Genomic DNA, 23,622 nt, shown 5'->3' with positions numbered 1-23,622 from the left:
TGTCAATAGTTTATAGATATCTTACACCTATTCAATAATTATGAGGACAATGAATAGTCCACCCTGACAATTAGTAACTATCGATAATTAGTGATGTCATAGTCTATATCAAAAATGTATGAACAAAATAATGCGGTATATTCAAGCAGCAGCATTCACATAAACTTACAATCTCTTTGGTGCTTTCGATGATGCCATGTTATTAAAGCTTTCATTGGGTTGTGTTGACCCCATATTGGCCAATTCAGTTGCCTTCAAGGTGAACTTATTCATCAGGGACTGAAGGGCTACTCTTAAGTCCTGGTCATCCAGTGGTTTGCCATAAGGCAGGGCCTGGTGTTTATATCCTTCCTCATTGCCTCTACACCAAGTTCCACAATCGGAATGATCACCTACACACAAAAATTCTTCAATAGGCTAGCATTATCATATTTTGAAAATCAAATAAATTTACAGAGCTGTGCTGTACTTCATGGTTAACAAATTCTTAAGAAAAAACTACAATCACTTACATGTTAATTCAAGAGGCCCACGGGCCACATCGCTCCCCTAGGCCATGATTTAACAAACTTGAATCTGCACTATGTCAGGAAGCTTTCATTTAAATTTGTACTTTCCTAGCCCAGTGGTTCAGAAGATTTTCAAAGATTTTCTATATATATATTTGTATGTAAACCTTTGATCCCCTATTCTGGCCCCGTCCTACCCCTGGAGGTCATGATTTGAACAAACATGAATCTGCCCTATGTCAGAGAGCTTTCATGTAAATTTCAGCCCAGGTGAGCTAAAAAAAACTTCATATTTTATTATATAATATTTTAGCAAGCAATGCAAATACAGTCTGCAAGCTTTATACATTGTATGTAGCACTGTCAACTTTTGGAAGGCATTATAGTACAAATCCACAGTACATGCACTTTGTGTTTGATTTTGAATGTGCCAAATAAATTTAAGGTATAACTAGAGATTGTTTTTATGAAAAACTAATGTCTCCCCAGCTCCCCAAATTGGAGCAAGAACATAGACATTATGAACTCCCATAACCACATAGGAATTATGTTCACAAACTATTTTACAACCTCCACCCCTCAGATCCACTATAACTACAAATGGCAATGAAGCATTGTACAAAGTTTCAAATCTATCCGATAACCCATATAGGAGAAGCGTTTACAAGATTTTGTGACAGACGGATGGACGGAAAGTACAAAAACAATGTCTTCCCCTGAAAGGGGAGACATAATAAATTCTACATTACAAGTCTTTAGTACCCACCATATAAATGAGGAACTATACTGCTTAATCCTTTAGCAAGTTGCTCTGGTTCCCCTCTGTTTTGAGACACGCTGTAGGTAAAACACCTTTCAATGTGGGTACGGACCTTGGTGTTGCGCAGCAATTTGTGGGTTTTGCTCAATTCTATGAGAGATGCTGTAAAGCCCTTTTTAGTGTGATTACTATCACAGCGCTTGGTGATGCTCTTGTCTACTGTCGACTTTACTCTGGCAATTGTGGTACTATCATTGTCCATCACTAGTGTGGATACCTATAAAATCATATAATCATGGTATATTCCTGACTCAGAATCATATCAAATTAATGAATGAAAATAAATTCTGTTGATTAATATACTTTACTTTTTCTCCACTATCTAAAATAGACTGCAGCATTTCGCATGCCATTGCGGGTTCCATTGCCTTTGCCGACCCGCTCCAGTTCTTTTTGCAATTGTGTTTCCTTGGCGTTACGTTTTTCACCTTGGCAGCACTGCAAATACGGCATTTCTTGCTTTTCAGTGCATAACCCACACATTTTCCAGTTTTCTGACCAATGAGAGTGGCATGACCTGAAAGAAATTTTAAGTTATTAATGCTCTATTCAGTTGCACAAAAATTAACAAAAATGAAGAATGAAATCCTAAATCATATCTAACCAGTAAGACTGTTATAAGCCCTGCCTGTGCCTCTTTTCTGCCAGGCTCCATCGAAACTCGCAACAATGCCATCCTCTTGTGAATCAGTCCTGTATAAAAAAATCAAAGCTTAATTAAAACACTAAGATATGACTATACTTTGCCAATTAACTTACCAAATATCTCATCTGCCCTGCATGATACATTGATGGGACCAAAAATAAAAATGGATTTCTTTGATGTACTCCGACCGACCCGTCAAATTTGCTCCTACCCGATAATTTTTTTCAGCAATTTAAAATTTCATTTGGGGGGGAGGGGGTCCCTTGAAAAATAGCAAATTCTCCTTATTTTAAAAGAAAATATAAAAAAAAAATTCATGACATTCCAAAAAAAACCCTACCTACCGACCCACCTTGAAAAATGTGGGTCGGAGTACATCAAACAAAAATATTTTTAATGATGGCCTGGGTATATAATAAATGTATGTATCGTCTGAGAAACCATGCGATATACTCAGTAAGTTACATTAATATCCATATTGTGCAACAAACATTATTAACTGACACATAGTCATTTTTTAATTGCACAAATGCTTGTAATTTATCTCTGTAGTCAAACAATTGGGCAATTTGGAAATTCATGTTCTCGTTATTATACATGCATATTAAATTGCACAAAAATGTCACAGAGCATATGATGTAAAATATTACATTTGTGACATAACCAGAAATCTAATTCTATAACAATATATATGGTAATGTTGTGTTTCTTTCTACAATTATTTTGCACTGACATATATGCTAATTGCTTACATAAAAATATACTTACAAAGCTACTTCATTTGCTAGATTTCTTGAACACGATGCAATTGCCATCTCTTCAAGCTTCTGTCCCACCTCCCTCTCTCTCTCCTTTAAATTGGCATGACATATTCCAGGAATATTAAGAATGGCAAGGAGAGTGTTCACATGGGTTTCTCCAAGTCCTCCGTTGATCATACCTACATGTGAGTTACATAAATATCACATTCATTGGATGAAATCAATGGAATGGCTACTCCATCGCCCATATCATATTTGTTCTACTTTAATTGTAAGTATATAAATTTTAGTGCAAAAATAAGATTTTTTTTCACCTTCCAATTCATGATCACATTGTGAATAAATTTTCTGAAATGATCCACCTAAAACAGTGTTTCACTTGACCTACATAAATTCAAAAAAATATCACGATACAAAAATTAGCCATAAATCATTTTACTGTCTATGAAAATGAATAAAACTTTGAACAAGTATGAACTAACATCCTGTAGATGTTTTTTAATGATATATTGGTGTTTTCCGTACATTTATTGGTGGTTTTGGTAATTACCTGGAGTTTTTTTTAGTATTTCCGCGAATTCCATAGACCCCCACCCCACCCCACCCACCCCATATATTCATACTGGGTATCTATAATATGAGGGTCATTCTTAATCAAATTGTTATTTGATTTAGATTAACACATTTCTTAGTTTCATACACCTTTTGAATGTAAAATTTGCAAGAAGGTTGAGTGTTTACCACAAGAAAAAGACTAAATATGTAGTTTATTATTATTCTTATGACTACATGATTATTCCATTTTGTTGTTGATTGTTTTTGTCTTCTGTTCCTGTACTGGCTATATGCCAATGTATCATAATGATGTTGTCAATAAATCGAATTCCTATCTCTAATGTAAATCTTGAATGACATAATATAATTATATAAAATTAAAAATGAAACACTTTGAGACTGACAGTCATTCTTACCTGCTGCTAGCTTTGTATTGGCATCCCAAGCCAGTCCTCCTTTATCTGTCCGATGGCGGCTTCCTGTCACAACATTGTTTATCAAATCACAATTGTTACATTTTATCTCTAAAATCTGAGACAGTCCAAACTTTTTCTCACCTACACAATTGTGTAGGTGCAGGGGAAGTTGACACAGCTGACACGCCCTTAACCCGTCTGCAAGGACACCTAGGTCGACAATTCGTCTACCAACCCGCCAACCTGTCTTATCATCATCTACAGGGGAGTGAACATCATCAAACACTGTAACCTCATCCTGAATACCGAAGTAATCATGGTCTAAATGTACTTGTGTACCTGTACAGTCTGTACATGTACCGCGATCACAATCGCAATCGGACTCGCGGTTATTCTCAAATGCACGATTAAATACTGGTAAGGGTTCTCCCTTACTCTTTGCGACGCGCATCAAACGACCCTTCTTCAACCCGTCTACCTTTTTATGATGCCCTTTCCGTGAATATTGTCCGTTTTTCTTTCTCTTTTTGGTCACTGTTATTTTTTCTGTCGCCGACATCATAACACAGGATAAGTAATACTAACGTCGATAACGGTGTTATAAATCCGGAATATCGCACGCGAAACTGATGACGTAACACGACAATCGACAGACCTTAAGAACCTTTCTAAAATACATGTATAATTAATCTGTAGCCTTAAAAAGTCAATAAGATCTTTCCGAGCCTCTTAAAAATGTTTGATTGAAAATTACAATATTTCAAAATGATTTAATATTTTGTGACAGTAAACATTTAAAGACAGTCAACTTGGGCATTATTTTTCTTGCATATTAACATAGTTATCTTGCATGCAGACGAAAATTATAGAAAAATACCTTGCATACAAGAGGCATAAATATGCCTGCCAGATATATATCTGATTCCATCTCTGCTATTTCAGGGGATTATTATTTAGCTATATCTTAATGTATTTATTAAAGAGTTGATGAGATTTATCACTACGGTATGTTCACTTGTTCATTTATAGGAGAAGTAATATAAGATATTTTTAAAAAGGATTAAAAAAAACAATATTTTAAAATGTAACTTTATGTAAGTCTTAACTTGCTGAGACCTTTTTTCATAATGTCCGGGTTATAATGTATCGTCAGCATTCTTTTCTTGTCGTGAAAGGGTATCAAATGAGACCACTAAACCTGTTAACTATCTAATTTCTTTTTTTTTATCATTATTTCTAGGAAACGACGAGGAATCCCAACGTAAGTAGTATCATATTCAGATATTATTTTAAAGGTTTGTGTAGAACAAAAGATCAATACGGTTATATCTTACCTGTAGTTTTGTATGTAACTGATAGACGGGTTGCATCATAGGATGACACAATGTGTATATCATTTGTGGTGAAAATGTAGTATGAGTCGTTCTTTCTGCATACAAACAAACATCACTGGTTTGTAATGGGATCGGTGCGGAATGTTATGCTCCTCTTCTACGATACACGCAATACAGAAACATAACCCGTGGACAAAATAGGAAATCCAATACATTTCAAACATAACAGGAAAGTGTAGCATAATGGTCTCTATTGCAAATCAACATGAACTACAGCCAATGTATTGGTTTTTTATATCACGAGTAATGATTGACATTGTATATTGTCCGTCTATGTACAAATGTAGACGCATAGATGTAGAAGAACGATTTCCTGTTTTCACTATTTACACACAACGTCAATATCATTTTTTTTTTGTCGTTTTCTATGTCATATATATTGATATAAGATTCGTTCTGTTTTAATTGTGTGAATAGAATTAGTGAATAAGTGAGCTGTCTTTGTTTGTTTTAGCACTTACATCAATCGACGAACAGAGAGCTGGATATGAAGAAAATAGTGACCCTCCTGCTGGTAAGGTGTCATTTCTACAATATTTTCAACAATTTCGACACTTAATTCAAGCGATACGAAGCGTGGTATGTGGATTTATAATTTCTATACGGAAACAGACTACAGACAAAAATGTAGATGTTCCAGAGTTTTTAACAGTATCGTTTGAAATTAGTTTTCATAAATTTACGGTCGTAAAATTGATGAATACGTGACTGATGACGATCTGTTCAGGTGTATGTTTTCATTAAGGATGTTCTCTCCTGGTTTGAGTGTTTTCAGACGTATCAATCTTTTTGGATAAACCATCTTAACTGATACATCTTGATCAGAAAGACATTTAAAACATAAAAAAGGGTATGTTAGTGCGGACTTAAAAAAATTTACAGCTCCTCAAAGTTGCCCCTTTGCTGAAACTAATTGTTTTTTCTTGAAAATCATCAATTTTCACAAGAAAAAAATTATAAAACAAATAGTAAGGACAGAATAATCTTGGCTTTCTTTTATTTTATAAAAAATAAGCATAATTTTTTATTTCCATCACTTTTATTAAAAAAAATATCACCAATTCTACAAAAAATCATAGATCAATTAACATAATTGGATAAAATTTCACACAAAGTTAAAGACCTATTTCATCAAAAAATTCAACCTAGGGCGAATATCTGTATCAAACTTTTTCTGAAATTACTAATGTAGATTTTAATCCTATTTTCCCGTAATTCAGATATTAAAAAATGTGGGGTAGTGTACATTGAAACAAAGATTTGAACCATGTTGTGTCCCCAACCCCCTTCTAACACTGGCATACATTCTAAAAAATGTATATTCTCCAATTCATATTGACAAATTCTATATATTTATTGCATTATATGATAAATAGTCAGAAAACATGAATAATCTATACAGATATACAATACTAATATATTTATCATTAAAGAATGTGTTAAATATATGTCCCCGCATCAGCATTTTCTAATTTTCATGCACTGTAACCTTGATCTTTTACCATATTACCCCCAAAATTGATAGAAATTTTCCGTTCTTTATACATATCCATCTGTCCAAATCTGGTTGTAGTAGAATACAAATTATTTGAGTTATTATCCAGAAAGCAGTTTTAACAGCCAACTTCCATGTGGCCATGAGGAAGAAATGTACACTTCCTGGTATGGTTCCTCATATGATGACAATATGACTCTTTCATCTCACTGTGGTTACCAAATGGATGCAGCTAAAAAGCAAACATTTGAAATCAATTTCTATCAACACTGTAAATTCGTTTAAACATCAGAACAGAAGATACTATTAGGTTTACCACCAGACTGTTAATGCACCATCTTCAACTATTTAACTCCATTTTTTGTCTCGCGAAGGATTATTTTTTATGCCTTGATCAACAAACTGTTACTTTAAAAGAATTTCTTATCCAAAATGGTATATATGAATTTTTGATTCGGCATAAATTACTGTTTATGAAATATATGCTGAAATTTTAATCATGATCTTTTTTATTATGTGCATTTTCAATACCCTATAAGAAACAAATTTTATCAATATTATAACTTTTTTGACAATTAAACTTTGAAGGAATGATTAAAATGAATTTTTGATAAAACAATTTAATTTTCCAGAACTAATTAGAAACAAATTATTGATCTATTAGTCCAATAGAAACAGGTCTATATACACATGTAATGTATATTTAGTCAACAAAATTATCCTTTGTTTTAACTAATGTGTACAAGAACGGCGCACCACAATTCTCTAGATGGGAGTCCCTCCATTTTCCCTTGGAATTTTTTTTAGTGAATTAAATTCGCTGTGTACTTTTGCGATTTTTAAAAAGAATGATATAGATTACACATTTTAATCAAAATGATGCTTCGATAATACTACATTGACCACTAGGAGCGATATTCGGTCATGATGACCGACTAGGCGGATTTGGGAAGATTGCAGATAAAGTTTGGTTGAGATTGACTAAGTTTGTAGATTTTATTTTCATAAACATGTCTTGCATATGGAAAACCGTACCAACTCATTCAATACTACATCAGCGGCCTCTGATTCGGTACTACATCGCTAACATTCTTCTATTCCCCCCTCTCGTCTGACACACTGTACAGTACTGTAGACCTACATGTGCTATGTCACTTGTGTGGTTGTGCCTGCTTGTCTGTATATTTCTTTGTCTGCCACTCACTTGTGAGAATTTCGTATGCAGTCTATAACTGTCCTTTTACTTCTAACGAATCTCCCATGTATGTTTGTGGTTTGCTTTAGAATAGACTAAATACGACATCGTACAGTGCCCGTATCTTCGAGATTACATTTGTTTGAAATCGTAATGGCATCATGAATGTCGTAAAATGAGAAAAACATATTAAAAAAAACGACATGTTTCAATTAATTTTTATAGTTTATTAACATTACTAAAAAACAAAAACACATATCGATGTTCGACTTTGTACATACAAAATAAAACTCATGCATTCCGATATTTGGGACTTTAAAAAGTATGGAGACTCACTCGCGGTAAAGTTGCCAATAGTAAACTATCCTAGTATCTTCATGTGTTAAATCGTGTACATATTGGAGAAAGGCAAATAACTCTGATTTGTAAACAATAAACATTATCTACATATGTCAAATGGTGATATTCCAATACTTTGGTACACATATTTCTTCTTAAAATGTTAAATATCAGTGAAAAAGTAGAAATGCCTAAAGCTATGTAAACTTGGTTCACCAAATCTCTGGTATGATTACTGTAATTTATACGACATACAGTGCGCTACACGTGTTAACGATACTTACAATACTATAAAACGCCCCGAAACACCCTAGTGTAGATATTGCATACACAATGAATTTTTATAATCGGATATCAATTGTTCTTCCCTCTCTGACCAACCGCTATGCTTTTATTAAATGCGAAAGAATCTGAGGTGTATGTCATTCACCAATGTTACGTCATCTATAAGTTGCAAACAATGTGTATGCGTGACGATACATCAACACTAATGCAGAACCGACAGTAATGATCGGTTCGTCAATACATATTTTTATTGAATGATACGAAATTCGTACAAATATAATTATTCTAACAATGACTAAAACAAACTTGTAAAAAAAAAGATAAGGAGTCATTGATATTTACAATTTGTTTGATTTTTGATTAAAGTTTACATTAATAAATACACTACATATATATGTTTGTGTTTTTATATAAAAATGTGTTTTTGACTGTATATCACTTACACCAATTGTCTTATCTTAAAACACATGTTGTTTGGCTTTAATGTGGTTTCCGGGTAAGCTGATGTAAGAACATTTCTTACATACATTTATAATTAGTCTATAGCCTTAAACAATCAATAAGATCTTTCCAAGCCTCTTAAAATTGTTTGAAACTTACCGTAAATTATAGAAAAACATCTTGCATACAAAGGCAGAAACAAGCCTCCCAGATATGTATCTGATTCCATCTCTGCTATTTCAGGGGGTTATTATTTAGCTATCTCTTAATGCATTAATTAAACAGTTGATGAGATTTATCACTAAGTTATGTTCACTTCTTCATTTATAGAAGTAACATAAGATATTAAAAAAAGATTTAAACAGCAATATTTTCAAAATGTAATTCTATGTCAATCTGAACTTGCTAAGACGTTTTGTCATAATTTCCGGGTTATAATGGGTCGTGAGTATTACATTCTTGTCGTAAAAGCGATTGAATGGTGCGGTCCTTCGGATGACACCACTAAACCTGATAAATATGTAATATGTTTTTCATTATTTCTTGGAAACGACGTAGAATCCCAAAGTAAATAGTATCCTATTCAGATATTATTTCAAAGGTTTGTGTAGAACAGAAGATCCATAGGGTTATATCTTACCTGTAGTTTTCTATGTACCTGATATATGGGTTGCATCATAGGATGACACAATGTGTATATCATTTGTTGTGAAAACGTAATATGAGTCGTTCTTTCTACATAAAAACAAACAATACTGGTTTGTAATGGGATCAGTGCAGAATTATGTACTCCTCTTTTATGATACATGCAATACAGAAACATAACCAGTGGACAAAATAGGAAATCCAACACATTTCAAGCATAGCAGGAAAGTGTAGCATAGTGAGCTCTATTTCAAATCAACATGAATTACAGCCAATGTATTGGGTTTTTTTATATCACGAGTAATGCTTGACATGGGATATAGTCAGTCTATGTACAAATGTAGGGCGCATAGATGTAGAATAATTATTTCCTGTTTTCACCATCTACACACATTGTTAATATTATTCTTTTTGTCGTTTTTCTATGTCATATATATTGGTATAAGATTCGTTCCATTTTAATTGTGTTTGAATAGAAATAGGAATCCAACACATTTCAAAACATAGAAGGAAAATGTAGCATAATTAACTCTATTGGAAATCAATATGAAATACATCCAATGTATTGACTTATATATATCATGAGTAATGCTTGAAATTGGATATAGTCAGTCTATGAACAAATGTAGACGCATATATTTCCTGTTCACTATCTACACGCAACGTCATTATTATAGTTTTTAGGTTGCTCTATGTCATATATGTTGGTATAAGATTCGTTCTATTTCAATTGTGTTTGAATAGAATTAGTGAACAAGCGAACTGTCTTTGTTTGTTTTAGCACTTATATCAATCGACGAACAGAGAGATGGATATGAAGAAAATAGTAACCCTACTGCTGGTAAGGTGTCATTTCTAAAATATTTTAGACAATCTCTAGCAATTTCTAAACGTAAGTGACTCGATACGGGTTGTGTTAAGTGGATTGGTAATTTCTAAACGGAAACAGACTACAGACAAAATGTAGATATTACATTGTTTTCTACAGTCTTGACTGAAATCAGAGTTTTCATAAATTTACAGTCGTAAAAACGATGAATACGTGACTGATAAAGATCTGTTCAGGTGTATTATTTCATTAACGTAAGAAATGAAATACACAAAATGTATGATGTAAACATACCAGCATTACATAGTAAACACCCATCTCATACAATGAGCAAAGTTAAAGACATCGAAAATTATACTGACTAGATCAAGTATTCACATTCAATTCATCGATTTACATGTAACTTGAGAGGAAACTGTGTGTAGTATAACACTATGATTATGAATCCAGTGGGGATCCGGGTTAGAATAGGTCCTTCGTACCACTTACTTGTCGTATGAGGCGACTAGATGGGGCGGCATTTCAAATGAGACTGCAAAAACCTAGGCCCCGTGTCACAGCAGGTGTAGCACAATAGAGTCCTCCCTGCTCAAAGGCAGTAAGCGCAGGGCATAGGCCTAAGTTTGCAGCCCTTTATCAGCAATTATGAGGTCTATATATGAATGAAAGATTCTCAAACGGGACGTTACGCAATATACAACAAATCAACTCATATCCATTAAATTTGTGTTCCCCCTAAAACCGCCTAAATACGGTAATACGATTAATGTGCCATTTAGAAGATATCGTCAATTGCAAATATAGGTTCATCACAATATAATAACTTTATATATTCTCATCTCAGGAGATTTTATGGTTTTGTTTGATGACAAAACTAAAAACTAAAAGTGGATTTTCAAAACTAAAAGTGTTTTTTTTTTTTACTGGAAAGCTGAGTTTCACCAGTCATACATTACCACATATGGGCGATGATAGCGACTCAATTTGACAGAGTTTTCATTGCTGAAAATAAGACAAGTTGACAACAGATTACTCCGTTCACCTGATTACATGTAAGATACAGTGTTTCAGACAGGTGTGACCAGTCAACAGGGGGTGCTTACTCCTCCTAGGCATCTGATTCCATCTCTGTTGTTTCCGGGGATCATTATCGAGCTATTTCTTAATGTATTTATTAAAGAGTTTATAAAATTGATCACTTCGTTATGTTCACTTGTTTATTCATAGGAGAGGTAATATAAGAGATTAATTTAAAAAAATCTACAGATTTAAACAGTTATATTTTCAAAATGTAATTCTATGTAAGTCTGAACTTGCTGGGTGTTTTTCACTATTTCCCGGTTATAATTGGTCGTCAGTATTCCTTGCTTGTCGTAAGAGGCGGGCCTTCGGATGAGACCGCTAAACTTGATAACTATCTAATATGTTTTTCATTATTTCTAGGAAAGGATGAAGAATCCCAACGTAAGTAGTATCCTATTCAGATATCATTTCAAAGGTTTGTGTAGAACAGAACATCCATAGGGTTATATCTTACCTGTAGTTTTCTATGTACCTGATAGACGGGTTGCATCATAGGATGGCGCAATGTGTATTTAATCTGTTGTGAAAATGTAGTATGAGTCGTTCTCTCTACATAAAAACAAACAACACTGGTTTGTAATGGGATCAGTGCAGAATTCTGTATTCCTCTTCTACGATACACGCAATACAGAAGCATAACCAATGGACAAAATAGGAAATCCAACACATTTCAAGCATAGCAGGAAAGTGTAGCATAATGAGCTCTATTGCAAATCAACATGGATTATAGCCAATGTATTGGGTTTTTTATATCATGAGTAATGCTTGACATGGGGATAGTCAGTCTATGTACAAATGTAGGGCGCCTAGATGTAGAAGAATGATTTCCTGTTTTCAGCATCTACACACATTGTCAATATTATTCTTTTGTCGTTTTTCTATGTCATATAGATTGGTATAAGATTCGTTCTGTTTTAATTGTGTTTGAATAGAAATAGTGAACAAGCGAACTGTCTTTGTTTGTTTTAGCACTTACATCAATCGGCAAACAGAGAGATGGATATGAAGAAAACAGTAACCCTCCTGCTGGTAAGGTGTCATTCTGAAATATTTACGACAATTTCTAGCAATTTCTACACGTAAGTGACTCTATACGGATCGTATTATGCAGATTGTTAATTTCTAAACGAAAACAGGCAACTGACAAAAATGTAGATGTTACAGAGTTTTCAACAGTCTCGACTGAAATAAGAATTTTCATAAATTTACGGTCATTAAAATGATGAACACGTGAACAAAACAAACAGGGATAAATATCGCAGAGAATAAAAACCAAGAGGATGAGAAGACCTCAGGAAATATCATTGGTGCGACAAGGCTCGCAGGAGGTGCAAGCATATAAAATTGAACACAGGGAAAACACTGACGTTCTACTGACATAGGTGGGATAAGGTAACTAGGAGGGAAAAGTTATTCATTTGGAACAGACATACGCGTGATAGTTTTATGTCTTTATCAGGTAAATGAGGTAATTCGTTGTCAAAATCAGCGTGGAAAGAATGACTTCTTTTTTTTATTTCTATAGCATTCGTGCTAATGGGAAGTAAAGCATGATTATTGTTGGACGATAATCATATTTTACCTATGGTAGTCAAACATAACTATTGTAAGGCCTCCCGTCGTAAAATGGCTGAAATATTACCAAAACGGCGTAAAACAGCAATCAATTAATTGTTTGACAGTTTTTACATACTGGTTTTTCCTACGGATTATTCGGATTTCGCCGGTCAGCAAGTGATTTGTACTCCTCTTATGCACTTGAATCCACATTTAATATAATTAGAGGTCAGTGTTTGCCCACTTCTCAATGTTTGGATTTTTTTAGATTGATGATTGAACACTGTACGTGATCATCATTTGTTCGGTAAACGATCCACATGCTACTGAATCAAATGACCACAATAATGTTGAAATTCGTTTTGATTTTGTTTTCTCAAAAATACAAACAAATATACAATTGAAATTCAACGGCACTAAATACAAAATAATTCCCATTTTAGAGAAATTAGTACAGGAATGTATTTGTGCAAGGTATGATCATTCATTATAAACAACAATTGATATTACTTTATGTTTTAAGAGTCAAAGAAACCTGAAGATAAAGAAGATAGTGTCCCTAATGAAGGTAAAATTGTGTATTTTTATTTTCATAGATATCCATCATTTTATGGCGTCATATTCATCGTCAGGATAATCTTTTTAAAACCATGTACAACTATAATCTGATGAGTCTATAGTTGATGGACTGAATTTCAGTGCAAGGTGAAGATAACGAACAGTGATCAATCTCATAACTCCTACAAGCAATACAAAATAGATAGTTGGGCAAACACGGACCCCTGGACACACCAGAGGTGGGATCAGGTGCCTAGGAGGAGTAAGCATCCCCTGTTGACCGGTCACACCCGCCGTGAGCCCATATCCTGATCAGGTAAACAGAGTTATCCGCAGTCAAAATCAGTGTGCCAAGAACGGCTTAACAATCGGTATGAAACACGTCAGACAGCATTTGACCCAATGCGAGGTTGTATTGACGAACTAGATCGTTATAACGACCATAGAATTTGCGAAATGCTGACTTCAATCGAGACTGTTGAAATCCCTGTACCATCAACTTGTTTGTCAGTAGCTTACCTCGATTTAAAAACTATACTATATAATAGTATACAGACCTCATGAGAAACGGTGCAAGGACCAAATGTATGGGCTGAAAAAAAAATTGAGAAGGGTAAAAACTAAAAATCATCAGAAAAAGTGTTCCAAAGGATTTTTATTGTTTAAAAGTGCTTGAAAATTACAATGGGAAGGCTAGTAAAAGTTAGAGTTTCTATCAAATCCGGAGATGAACGAGATAAGTGAGAAAAAGTATCATTAATCCGGATATAAATTATATAATGTTTTTTCGTGATCATATAGATATTGATACTAATAATGAAAAAAGATAATGTTTATACTCTTGCCTTTTGCATATCCTACTAATGCATTACAGTATATTGACATTGTATTATATCAAATAAAACCTCAACACGAATTTACTGATTTATTAATACTAACATCTTATCGAATACATGTACATTTGAATTTGAAATCTCGACGTACAGCGTTATAGCCATTGCGCCAGATCTACAAAATGAAAATATTTATGAATAAATTACACTCATACCTGAAAGTAATCATTATGGCATGTTACAGAAACGTTAAAACACACATATGATATAGTCCAGCAATGCATGTGTGCGATTTTTCTGAATGCATGTATTTATGTTCCTACGCTTGAAAATATCTTGGTCTTTATGCAGTTTGTTTCGTGATTTTGGTTTACCATTCCTTACACTGTGTAAATGAAGGAAAACTTGGTAAAGGGTGCAATTCTTCACCATACAATTAGTATACATGCATGTGTTACAAAACAAAATGAACATGTAATAACCAGACATGTATCGTCATTTTTCAGGGGGGGGGGGGGAGTAGTTCACCAGGGGAAAGAATAAAAAATTGGATTCTTCAAATTTCTTGCCATTCAAAATGATAATTTTAAAAGATGAACGAAAACAGCAAAATAAAACAAAACACCCAAATAAACCAAGATGTTTTGTCCGATGTTCAAAGTCCCAATGTGGGGGTGAAGGGTTAAAGAGTCTTTTACTTTGACTGCCTCAATAATCCCCCCTACACTTCATTTTCTTCAATCGTTAGGGGTGGGATGGGGTGGTTAGAGTCCTCTACTATGAGCGCCTCATAATATCTTCATTTTCTTAATTGGTGGTGGTGTGGGTTTTCTACTATTATATCAAAATATTCAAGCTGGGGTCAAGTGGGGGGAGGGGTTGTCACCCAATATATCTTTTATTTGCATTACAAAATAACATGACAGACACTCTTGTCCCCTCCCCTTGATTCTATGTGCTTGATAACTACTCGATTATTACATTTTGCATTAGTACAATTTCCGTCAAGTTCAATGCAGAATGTAATAACGCAAAATGGCATATATATGTATATAAGATCTATTTGGTGCCAAATTAGCATAACATGAAGTAATTGAAAAGAACATTATTTAAAGATATGTTTATTTTTTAATTATTGAGTGCTTTAAATGAATCAAATAAATCGGTATTATCAATTAATGAGAGCAATATTGAGTTACTAGTACTGTTCTCTTTTATTGAATTAACGATATCATTTGTCTTACTAAGAACGCGATTATTACAAGATCATCGGTTCTCTCTCTCGTCGTTCTCTCTCTCTCTCTCTCTCTCTCTCTCTCTCTCTCTCTCTCTCTCTCTCATCCCATGCACTCGAACAGTGTTGTATGTGCAAATTATATATGCATAAACAATTTATGTACCTAAATGATTTCCTCATTCATAAATCTGCAATACTCTGACCAGTAAATCATATGGTATAAGGATTCATGCACAATACAGGGTAAATATTATACTCTGATACTTTCCCTGATTGAAGATAGCTGATCGGCACGGGTTAAGTGTGTCGCAGTCTGTACAATGGACAATGGTATTTACTGTTGGAATGCAAATGGAGTTTATCGTTTTGTTTCATGGATTATGCAAATAAAGGCAGTTTTACTACTACTTAGAGTATTTTCGACAAGTGTACACGTACATCTGCGGTTCTTTACAGATATTACGAGTAGACCCAGGAAAATAGTCGTCCGCATTCGATGCCTTTTCATGGCGAGCAAACATGTCATGTTTATAAGTACAGTAGTATTTATGCATTTGCCTTTTACTTGAAGTAATTGTGAATGGTATAGATTGTATACCATTTGCTTATTCCATTTTATCAATAGATAATAGATGAAATATTTCTACGCGTTTTTGTATAATTTTGACATATTTACTGGAAATGTACGCACGTTCACGTAAAGAAAAGGCATTCTATATATATTTATCCAAAGCTTTTAGAATGATTTACACTGTACGATATGTTTATTATAATTTTGAGCACTGCATGGTGCTCCAAAACGTGATTTCTTTTCTTCTTGATGTCCTATAAACTAGTATCGGAGATGTACGTGTTACCTGTCGAAGCTACCCGCACAGATGAATCGAAGACACTGATGTGAAGTGAAGCGTAGCAAAACTCGTCTCCTTATATACCATGCGAACCCTGATACATATAACAATAATTTAATTCTAATTGTATCCTTGTCTCTGATTGGTCAAATTCCAATTGAGGAACACAGGTTATTTTTGTATAACCTGGTTTGGTCAGCTGGTTTGGTATGGGGACACACCCCATTGACAACCAGATCTCGGAACTATTTTTTTTCTCTCTCTCTAAACTTCTATGGAATAGAAAGTCAACGTGCACAATAAGATGCTTCGGTTTGATACACATGTTGTTTTCTCGTTGTCAATATTAGCATCTAGGCCTACTTGTACGCAAATCACTTTTGCTAAACATCTTTCTCTGTATGTATGGTCAAATAATACTATTGATAGATTAAAACAAATATATTATATTCGAATTAATGATTTGCCAAGTAAGCATTACCCTGTTCATTTTGAAATACATTTCTCACTGGGGAAAAGAAGGGGGTGCGTTGTTTCATTCCTTGATCCGTCTTTCAACAAAGCAAGCAAAAATTCATACGTCACATTTTATCACATGACGTCAGACACATTGTCATGTGGATGCTATTTGTTACTTGCTTACATATTTTCTTGTGTCGGATTTACTATTACCGACAACATTGCATACAAGGGTAAGTTTTCATTTAGTAGAAGTTTTCACAGAGTTGAAAGCCGTAAATTATTGCATTTTCTGATATTTGAAGATTTATTTTGAGTAGGCCTAAACAATGCAATTTCCCGTATTTTCTCAATCTGTCGGAGATGAGCGACTTCAAAGTCGATCTCTATCTCTAAAGGGCAGCGAAATACGCATTACATGGAAAGTCTACACATATTTTCTATCATGATAAACTTTACTTTCGATACAATATTTTGATAAATGGCTAGGCTCCGTAGAACTAAGATTAAAGATGGCGACCTTTGGCTTCGCAGCTAGATCTAGACGCTTCGTGTCGCTGTTGCTAAGTAAATAATTGCGCGGCTTGGTTGACTTGTATTTTTCCGAGTGTATGTACATTTTGATAAACGAAGGTTAGCATCTTTGTCTCTTGCATTAAATTATAAGGTTCGCGGATTATAAAGCGTAAACTGACCCAAACCAGGTTATACTCGTATAATTTGCCCCAGAATTAAAGTCATTCCTTAATTATACTATATTTATTAATTCATGTCAGCTTTAATTTCAAATACACGGATTAGCTGACCTCTATTGTGGTAAAAAAAAAAAAAAGACCTTGGAATTTGCGTAGATTATACATGTACAAGTTATACACAGGTCGGGCTTTGCATTATGCAGACAGTTTCAATAAACGATTTTGATGAAAATGTCTTTATTTAAAAAGAGAAAGTTGATCATACAAATGTAACAAGACAAATGAATTATTCTTATATACAAATAAAAAAAATATAAAAAATAAAAAGATAACGAGTGCAGATATATACATGTATCTGCACTTGCTAGAAACTACCAAGGGTGAGAAAATGGTATAGAATTTTCCTCTACCTGGTGGTTTTATAATAAACTGTTTTCTGTCGATTGTTTGCAGATTTTCACTGTTGAAAGCCCGTCTTAGAAACATTTTGAAATAATTGCTCAAATTCCTAACAATGTTTACCTGTCCTATTTCCCATGCCGAAATGACCTGCACGGCCTGTACGTTTCTAAGGGCGGGGTTTGAAAGATCTGCACGTTTCTATGGCCGTGGCTTGATCCTGCACGGAGCGATTATTGCACGAAACGATTTGCACGGAACGGTGAACGATTTGCACGAAACGCTGAACGGTCTGCACCGAACGGTGAACAGTTTGCACGGAACGAAACGAAACGCTTTGGAGGTGTAGTAGCACGCTTCAGGGTCTGTAGATACGTTTCTTTTTTACAAATATTTTATTTTATTGAATATTGGAAGTTTAGAAATAGAAAAATCGCATAAATCTAGGAACAAATCTATATACATGTACGACAATATTTGATGAATTAATGAATTCACTTGCGAGCAAACCCTTTTAATATCTAATTTTGCATTCATTTTGGATATCATTTCATTCGTTGGAATATGCACATCTCAATGGAACATGTAAATGGACGGTGGTGGGTCCTGAACTTTATGAGAGTAAATACTGAGTGACAGGTGCCTGAACATGAAGACAATCACATAAAGTTGGAGAAATAAGTGTTCTCTATGGTCATCTGGTATGGAATGCGCTTTTTCCGTGTTGTTGAAACGATTTTGTGGATATGCATTCATGAATGCAATTTTCTCACATGATGTCCAATGGAAGATTCGTTAAATAAAACGACACATTTTCAGCTGAGAGTTTCTCCCCGCCATGCTCTACTGTAAATCTCATCACATGTCTTTAATTTGTCAATATGCATCAGCGTGCGGTGATTAGTATTCCCATTTTTTCACATTTTACTTTCACATGACAGTGACGTAAGACATAACTAGTGGATTCACAACTGTCTACAACGCAACAACAAATGGACAACATTTCATAGTTTCGAGATGTACATTTGTTTTGCGATTCACAACGAAATCTTTTTTTCTTTCTTTTTTCTCTCTCCTAGGTGTTGAGGTTGTTAATGTGCGAGAATTATCATACATGTTCATGTAATTGAATGTCGAATTATTCTTTGTTTCACTCATATCTCTAATAAGGTCAACAAAAATGTTAATGGTGAGAAGCGCTCACTATACTGCCTCTAGTATGTTGCAGCGCGATCTTTCCATTTTTCTTGAAGTGTAATTTGTTAGCAGTTGGGATGATTCCAGTTGAACTGGCATAATACGACAGTGAATGAAAATAGTGTTCTTTAAATTTTGTGGATTCAAACTCATAGAGAATGTCCATTAAATCATACAATTTCGGCATTTGCTGGTGAGCTTAGGAAAGTTATCTAGCTTCTTCTTTAGAGCAGACTCTACCATACTCGGACTTATAGGCGGACCGACTTATAAGCGAGTATATACGGTAGCCTCTCAAATCCTTCGTGATGATGTTTCCATATATTATGAAGTCCTGTTCCTGATGAGTAAGTATTTGATGCAGGAATACCCCTACCCCAGTACTACATGTATCCCCACTCCTTAGTACTATATGTATCCCCACTCCTCTGATACTATATGTACCTCCATGCCCCCGGTACTACATGTACCCCCATTTCCCCGGTAAAACATGTATCCCCACTCCCCCGGTACTACATGTACCTCCATTTCCCCGGTACAACATGTATCCCCACTCCCCCGGTACTACTTGACTTCGACTCCTCCGCTATTATATGTACCTACACTCCCCCAGTACTACATATACCCCACTCCCCCGGTACTACATGTATTCCACTCCCCTGGTACTACATGTATCCCCTACCCCCAGTACTACATGTAAAATGTACCCCACTCCCCAGGTACCCTTACTCTCCCGGTACAACATGTACCTCCACCCCCAGTACTACATGTACCACACTCCCCCGGACTATATATACCCCAAATTCCCCGGTACTTCATACCCCCATTCCCTCGTACTACATGTATCTCCACTCCCCCGGTACTATATGTACCTACACTTCACTGGTACTACACATACCCCCATCCCCAATACTACATGTACCCCACAACCCCGGTACTACATGTATCCCCACTCCTCCGGTACATGTACTACATGTACACCCACTCCCACGATACTATATGAAGCCCACTCCCCCGGTACTACATATACACCCACTACCTCAGTACTACATGTAGTCCCACTCCACCAGTACTACATTTCCACTTACTCCGACTATACTATATGTAACTCACTCCCCCGGTACTACATGTACCCGCAGTACAACATGTACCCCCACTCCCCCAGTACAACATGTAACCCACTCCTTCAGTACTACATGTACCCACAATCCACCGGTACTACATTTTTATTTTGCTTTATCTTTAGACATAATTTACAATAATATCTATATAGATGAAGTCACACACAAAATTACACACATGCATACAATATATTCCATACAAAAACACTTTCTACATGAACTAGTATTTGACAGATAGGCATAATTTAAAGGTATAGAAAATATACACATCAACAAAATGATACTGAAAACAATGATAACAAATATAATCTATAAAGCTTTGCTTTTTCATCACTTGTGATAAACAATATCATATATTGACCATTTACTAAATATTTTGGATTTGCATTGAAACACAGTTCCACAGTATTTTTAAAGCGCTAAGAGTAGTCACGTTTTATTGTCGCCAGTTGGAGTTTGCTTTCGTTATCACGTTTCCGGTTTATTGCCACCTATAGCCAAATTTATGCATCGCTGTAGTAAACAAGTCGTGTTTAAAGTAGTGGTAATTTTGCAACCTATCTAGGATGGGGATAACATTGATACCCGCAGGGGCATTTTACCCGGAAATACAGTTCGCTACACAGTGGATAAAATATGTATTAAAATGTGACATTTTTGTCCTCATTCTGGTGGAAAGAGGGACACAGTAGCAGGTCATTTGTCAGCTAAAATTCCCGTTTCAATCCGTTTCTGTCATAATTAAAGTGATTATTAAGTAATTCAAAATCTAAAAATGAATACAAATCTGTACATGGAACCTTTTTGGCTAGGGTGCCTTTGCATCGGTACCTTCGCATAGCGCTTAGAGGTCAAGAAAATCAATATTTTTGCATGGTGCAATTTATAATTAGAAGCCACGTCATTAATCTATACACAAGTTATGAGGGTTTTCCATTTGTGTGTTGACTGCTGTTCCGACTCAGTAAAAATGTTGTCTGACACAGCAAAATGTGTAAAACACAGTAAAAAAAACTGATACGCGTCGATCGTGAACGAGAAAGAACTTGTGCACGATTAATTTGATTTGACAGCGAAGGACAGAGATCAGTGTCTCAAAGGGATGATATTGTGTAACTGATTCCTCATCCCCCGATCATATGTAAGTAGGTCATGAAGGAATTTAACTTACTATTTATAAACGAGCAAGATATTCTTCAGAATCATCGTCAACACAATCAAATTTGATTTCGTTATTTATAGTCTAGTCAATCTAGCAAATCACCTGAAAGTAATTTGCAACAGAAACAAACTCGACGGAATTTAATAAACACAAGCGTGATTAACAACATACAAAAAATCGGACAATGGGAAATATTTAAAATTTAGACGTAAATGTTTTAGTAAACCATCGATATTTTGTGATGTTTACGGCACGCCGTACACGTAAAGGGGGGTAACTTAACTGTGACAGTCATCGGAATAAAGTTATACACGACGATCTAAAGTGCATGTAATAAAAAACGCGATTAAACAGCTTAACAGTTGTATTAAAAAGGTGATTTTAAGACCTTCTATATACATACAATATTGCTCAGCATCTCATATTCTTTGCCGACTTCCATTCCCGGGGAACTTTCGCGAATAATGCTTCAAAATATTTTGTTTGACCCTCTACTGAATTAATTATAATTATAAAACACAATATTTACTTTAGAAGTTATGAATAATCAATTATAAATGAAATCTTAAAGAATTAGTGTCAATTTACAAGGGGGAATTACGGTTGTTAAAAAAGAAAGTATGGAAAGCCATTCGAGTTAAAAGTTTCAGTTATTTTGTATCTTCATCATTTGAGCAAGCGTTTTGTATTAAAAACTTTTATAAAACTAAGTAAGTAAAGTATTTTTGCTTTTCTTTTTCAAATTCAGGTTTGGGGAGTCATTCATGGGTAATAATAGTGATAATAAAACATTAATAATATAAATAATAAAAATCAATGTAAGTAAACACTTGCGCATAGTATCATGATTTGATGTAAAATCGAGTAGTTACTCTTTCTTATTAGTCTTGGGCTCACGACCTGCGGAACCACATCTCCTAGCAGCATGCGAACAGCGCGCTAGACCGCCCGGCCATCTATTCAAGACAAAACTTGTTTTCGATGAGGATGGAATTCTCGCCACGCTGGCACACGATCATTGAGAATGGAAATGGGATACAGTTATTTATCGTAAATTTTAGAGGATCATACAAACTGCACATTGTGTTTGAAATGTCTATATATAAAGCACAGAAATAGCAACGAACTCTGAAATAAACATAACAGCCCTAAGGGACGAAATCAATGTCGGATGAAAATTTAAATTCATTTAGTTAGGGGCAGGGGAATAAAAACTCCCGCAAGTTTCTGTCATCCGACATCGATTACACTTTAGTGGAAAAAGGAAAAAGACAAGCGACTGTTGAATACCACATACTATTTAAAACATATTAATGAACATTTAATAGATTTAATGTACACTTTCATTTGTGAATAAACAGTAGAAAAGGTATAGAAAAGGTATACAGAGTGTTATTTATAATAGTACGGTTTTTTTTCTTGTTATTCGATTAGTTTCAACATTTGTCATATTAAGTTTTAAAGGGGGGGGGGGGGTTCTTGGTGAAAACTATGTGAACTTAGTTTTTTGTGAGACATTGAATTTTTGATCTTGCCCCTAAGTGAAGAATATCGTTAAAACCAGACGTCTTTTTAGGAAACGAAGTTTGTCAATCCTTGCCCTTTCTACATGCATTCACAGGATGCGACACAACGTCAAGAATGTTCGGCATCGGAACAGGTCCTGTATAGTCAAAATGTTGACAAATCGTGAAAAAATTCTGTATATGATTAGTTTTTAAATGGAGGCAGGCTACTGACAAACAAGTTGATGGTGAGGGGGTTTCAACTGTTTCGTTTAAAGTCAGCTTTTCGTGAATTATATGTATATGGTCGTTATAACAATCTACTTTGCCAATACAACCTATCATTGGGTCAAATCTGTCTGACTTGTTTCATATAAATTGTTAGGCCGTTTTTGGCACAATGATATTGAATAAGGGTAACTCCGTTTGCCTTATTAAGATATAGAGCTCACGGCGGGTGTGACCGGTCAACAGGGGGTGCTTACTCATTATAGCCCATATGCATCTGATCCCACTTCTGGTATATCCAGGGATCCGTGTTTGCCCACCTCTCTATTTTGTATTGCTTATAGGAGTTACGAGATGGATCACTGTTCGTTATCTTCACCTTCCTATATGAGGATTTCATAGAGTAA

The 23,622-nt window shown here is 34.9% G+C and overlaps 3 protein-coding genes across 5 annotated transcripts in view; 2 read left to right on the top strand and 1 right to left on the bottom strand.

Annotated features, from left to right (window-relative positions):
- The window catches only part of LOC130048641 (uncharacterized), a 47,563-nt gene extending 33,956 nt beyond the window's left edge, over positions 1-13,607 (top strand). Inside the window, exons 4-7 of the mRNA XM_056145645.1 lie at positions 4,948-4,968; positions 5,556-5,615; positions 11,774-11,794; positions 13,567-13,607. Of these exons, the coding sequence (XP_056001620.1) occupies positions 4,948-4,968; positions 5,556-5,615; positions 11,774-11,794; positions 13,567-13,607 (143 nt within the window). The remainder of the gene's footprint in view (positions 1-4,947; positions 4,969-5,555; positions 5,616-11,773; positions 11,795-13,566) is intronic.
- Positions 151-4,320, bottom strand: LOC125647095 (uncharacterized). Its single transcript, XM_056144016.1, has 6 exons — positions 3,708-4,320; positions 2,744-2,915; positions 1,934-2,022; positions 1,638-1,846; positions 1,276-1,546; positions 151-392 (listed from the first exon to the last, which is right to left on the bottom strand). Exons 1-6 carry the CDS (start codon positions 4,267-4,269, stop codon positions 166-168), a joined length of 1,530 nt encoding a protein of 509 aa, XP_055999991.1. The 5' UTR covers positions 4,270-4,320; the 3' UTR covers positions 151-165.
- The window catches only part of LOC125656883 (uncharacterized), a 91,161-nt gene continuing 77,829 nt past the window's right edge, over positions 10,291-23,622 (top strand). For all 3 annotated transcript variants that reach the window (XM_056144019.1, XM_056144018.1, XM_056144017.1), the window contains exons 1-4: positions 10,291-10,342; positions 11,774-11,794; positions 12,383-12,442; positions 13,494-13,538. The gene's annotated coding sequence lies outside the window, so the exon portion shown is untranslated. The remainder of the gene's footprint in view (positions 10,343-11,773; positions 11,795-12,382; positions 12,443-13,493; positions 13,539-23,622) is intronic.

This window comes from Ostrea edulis, chromosome 7 (assembly GCF_947568905.1).
Source record: "Ostrea edulis chromosome 7, xbOstEdul1.1, whole genome shotgun sequence".
NCBI lineage: Eukaryota > Metazoa > Mollusca > Bivalvia > Ostreida > Ostreidae > Ostrea > Ostrea edulis.
The sequence above is the reverse complement of the archived record's forward strand: the minus strand, read 5'-3'. Positions and strand labels throughout refer to the sequence as shown.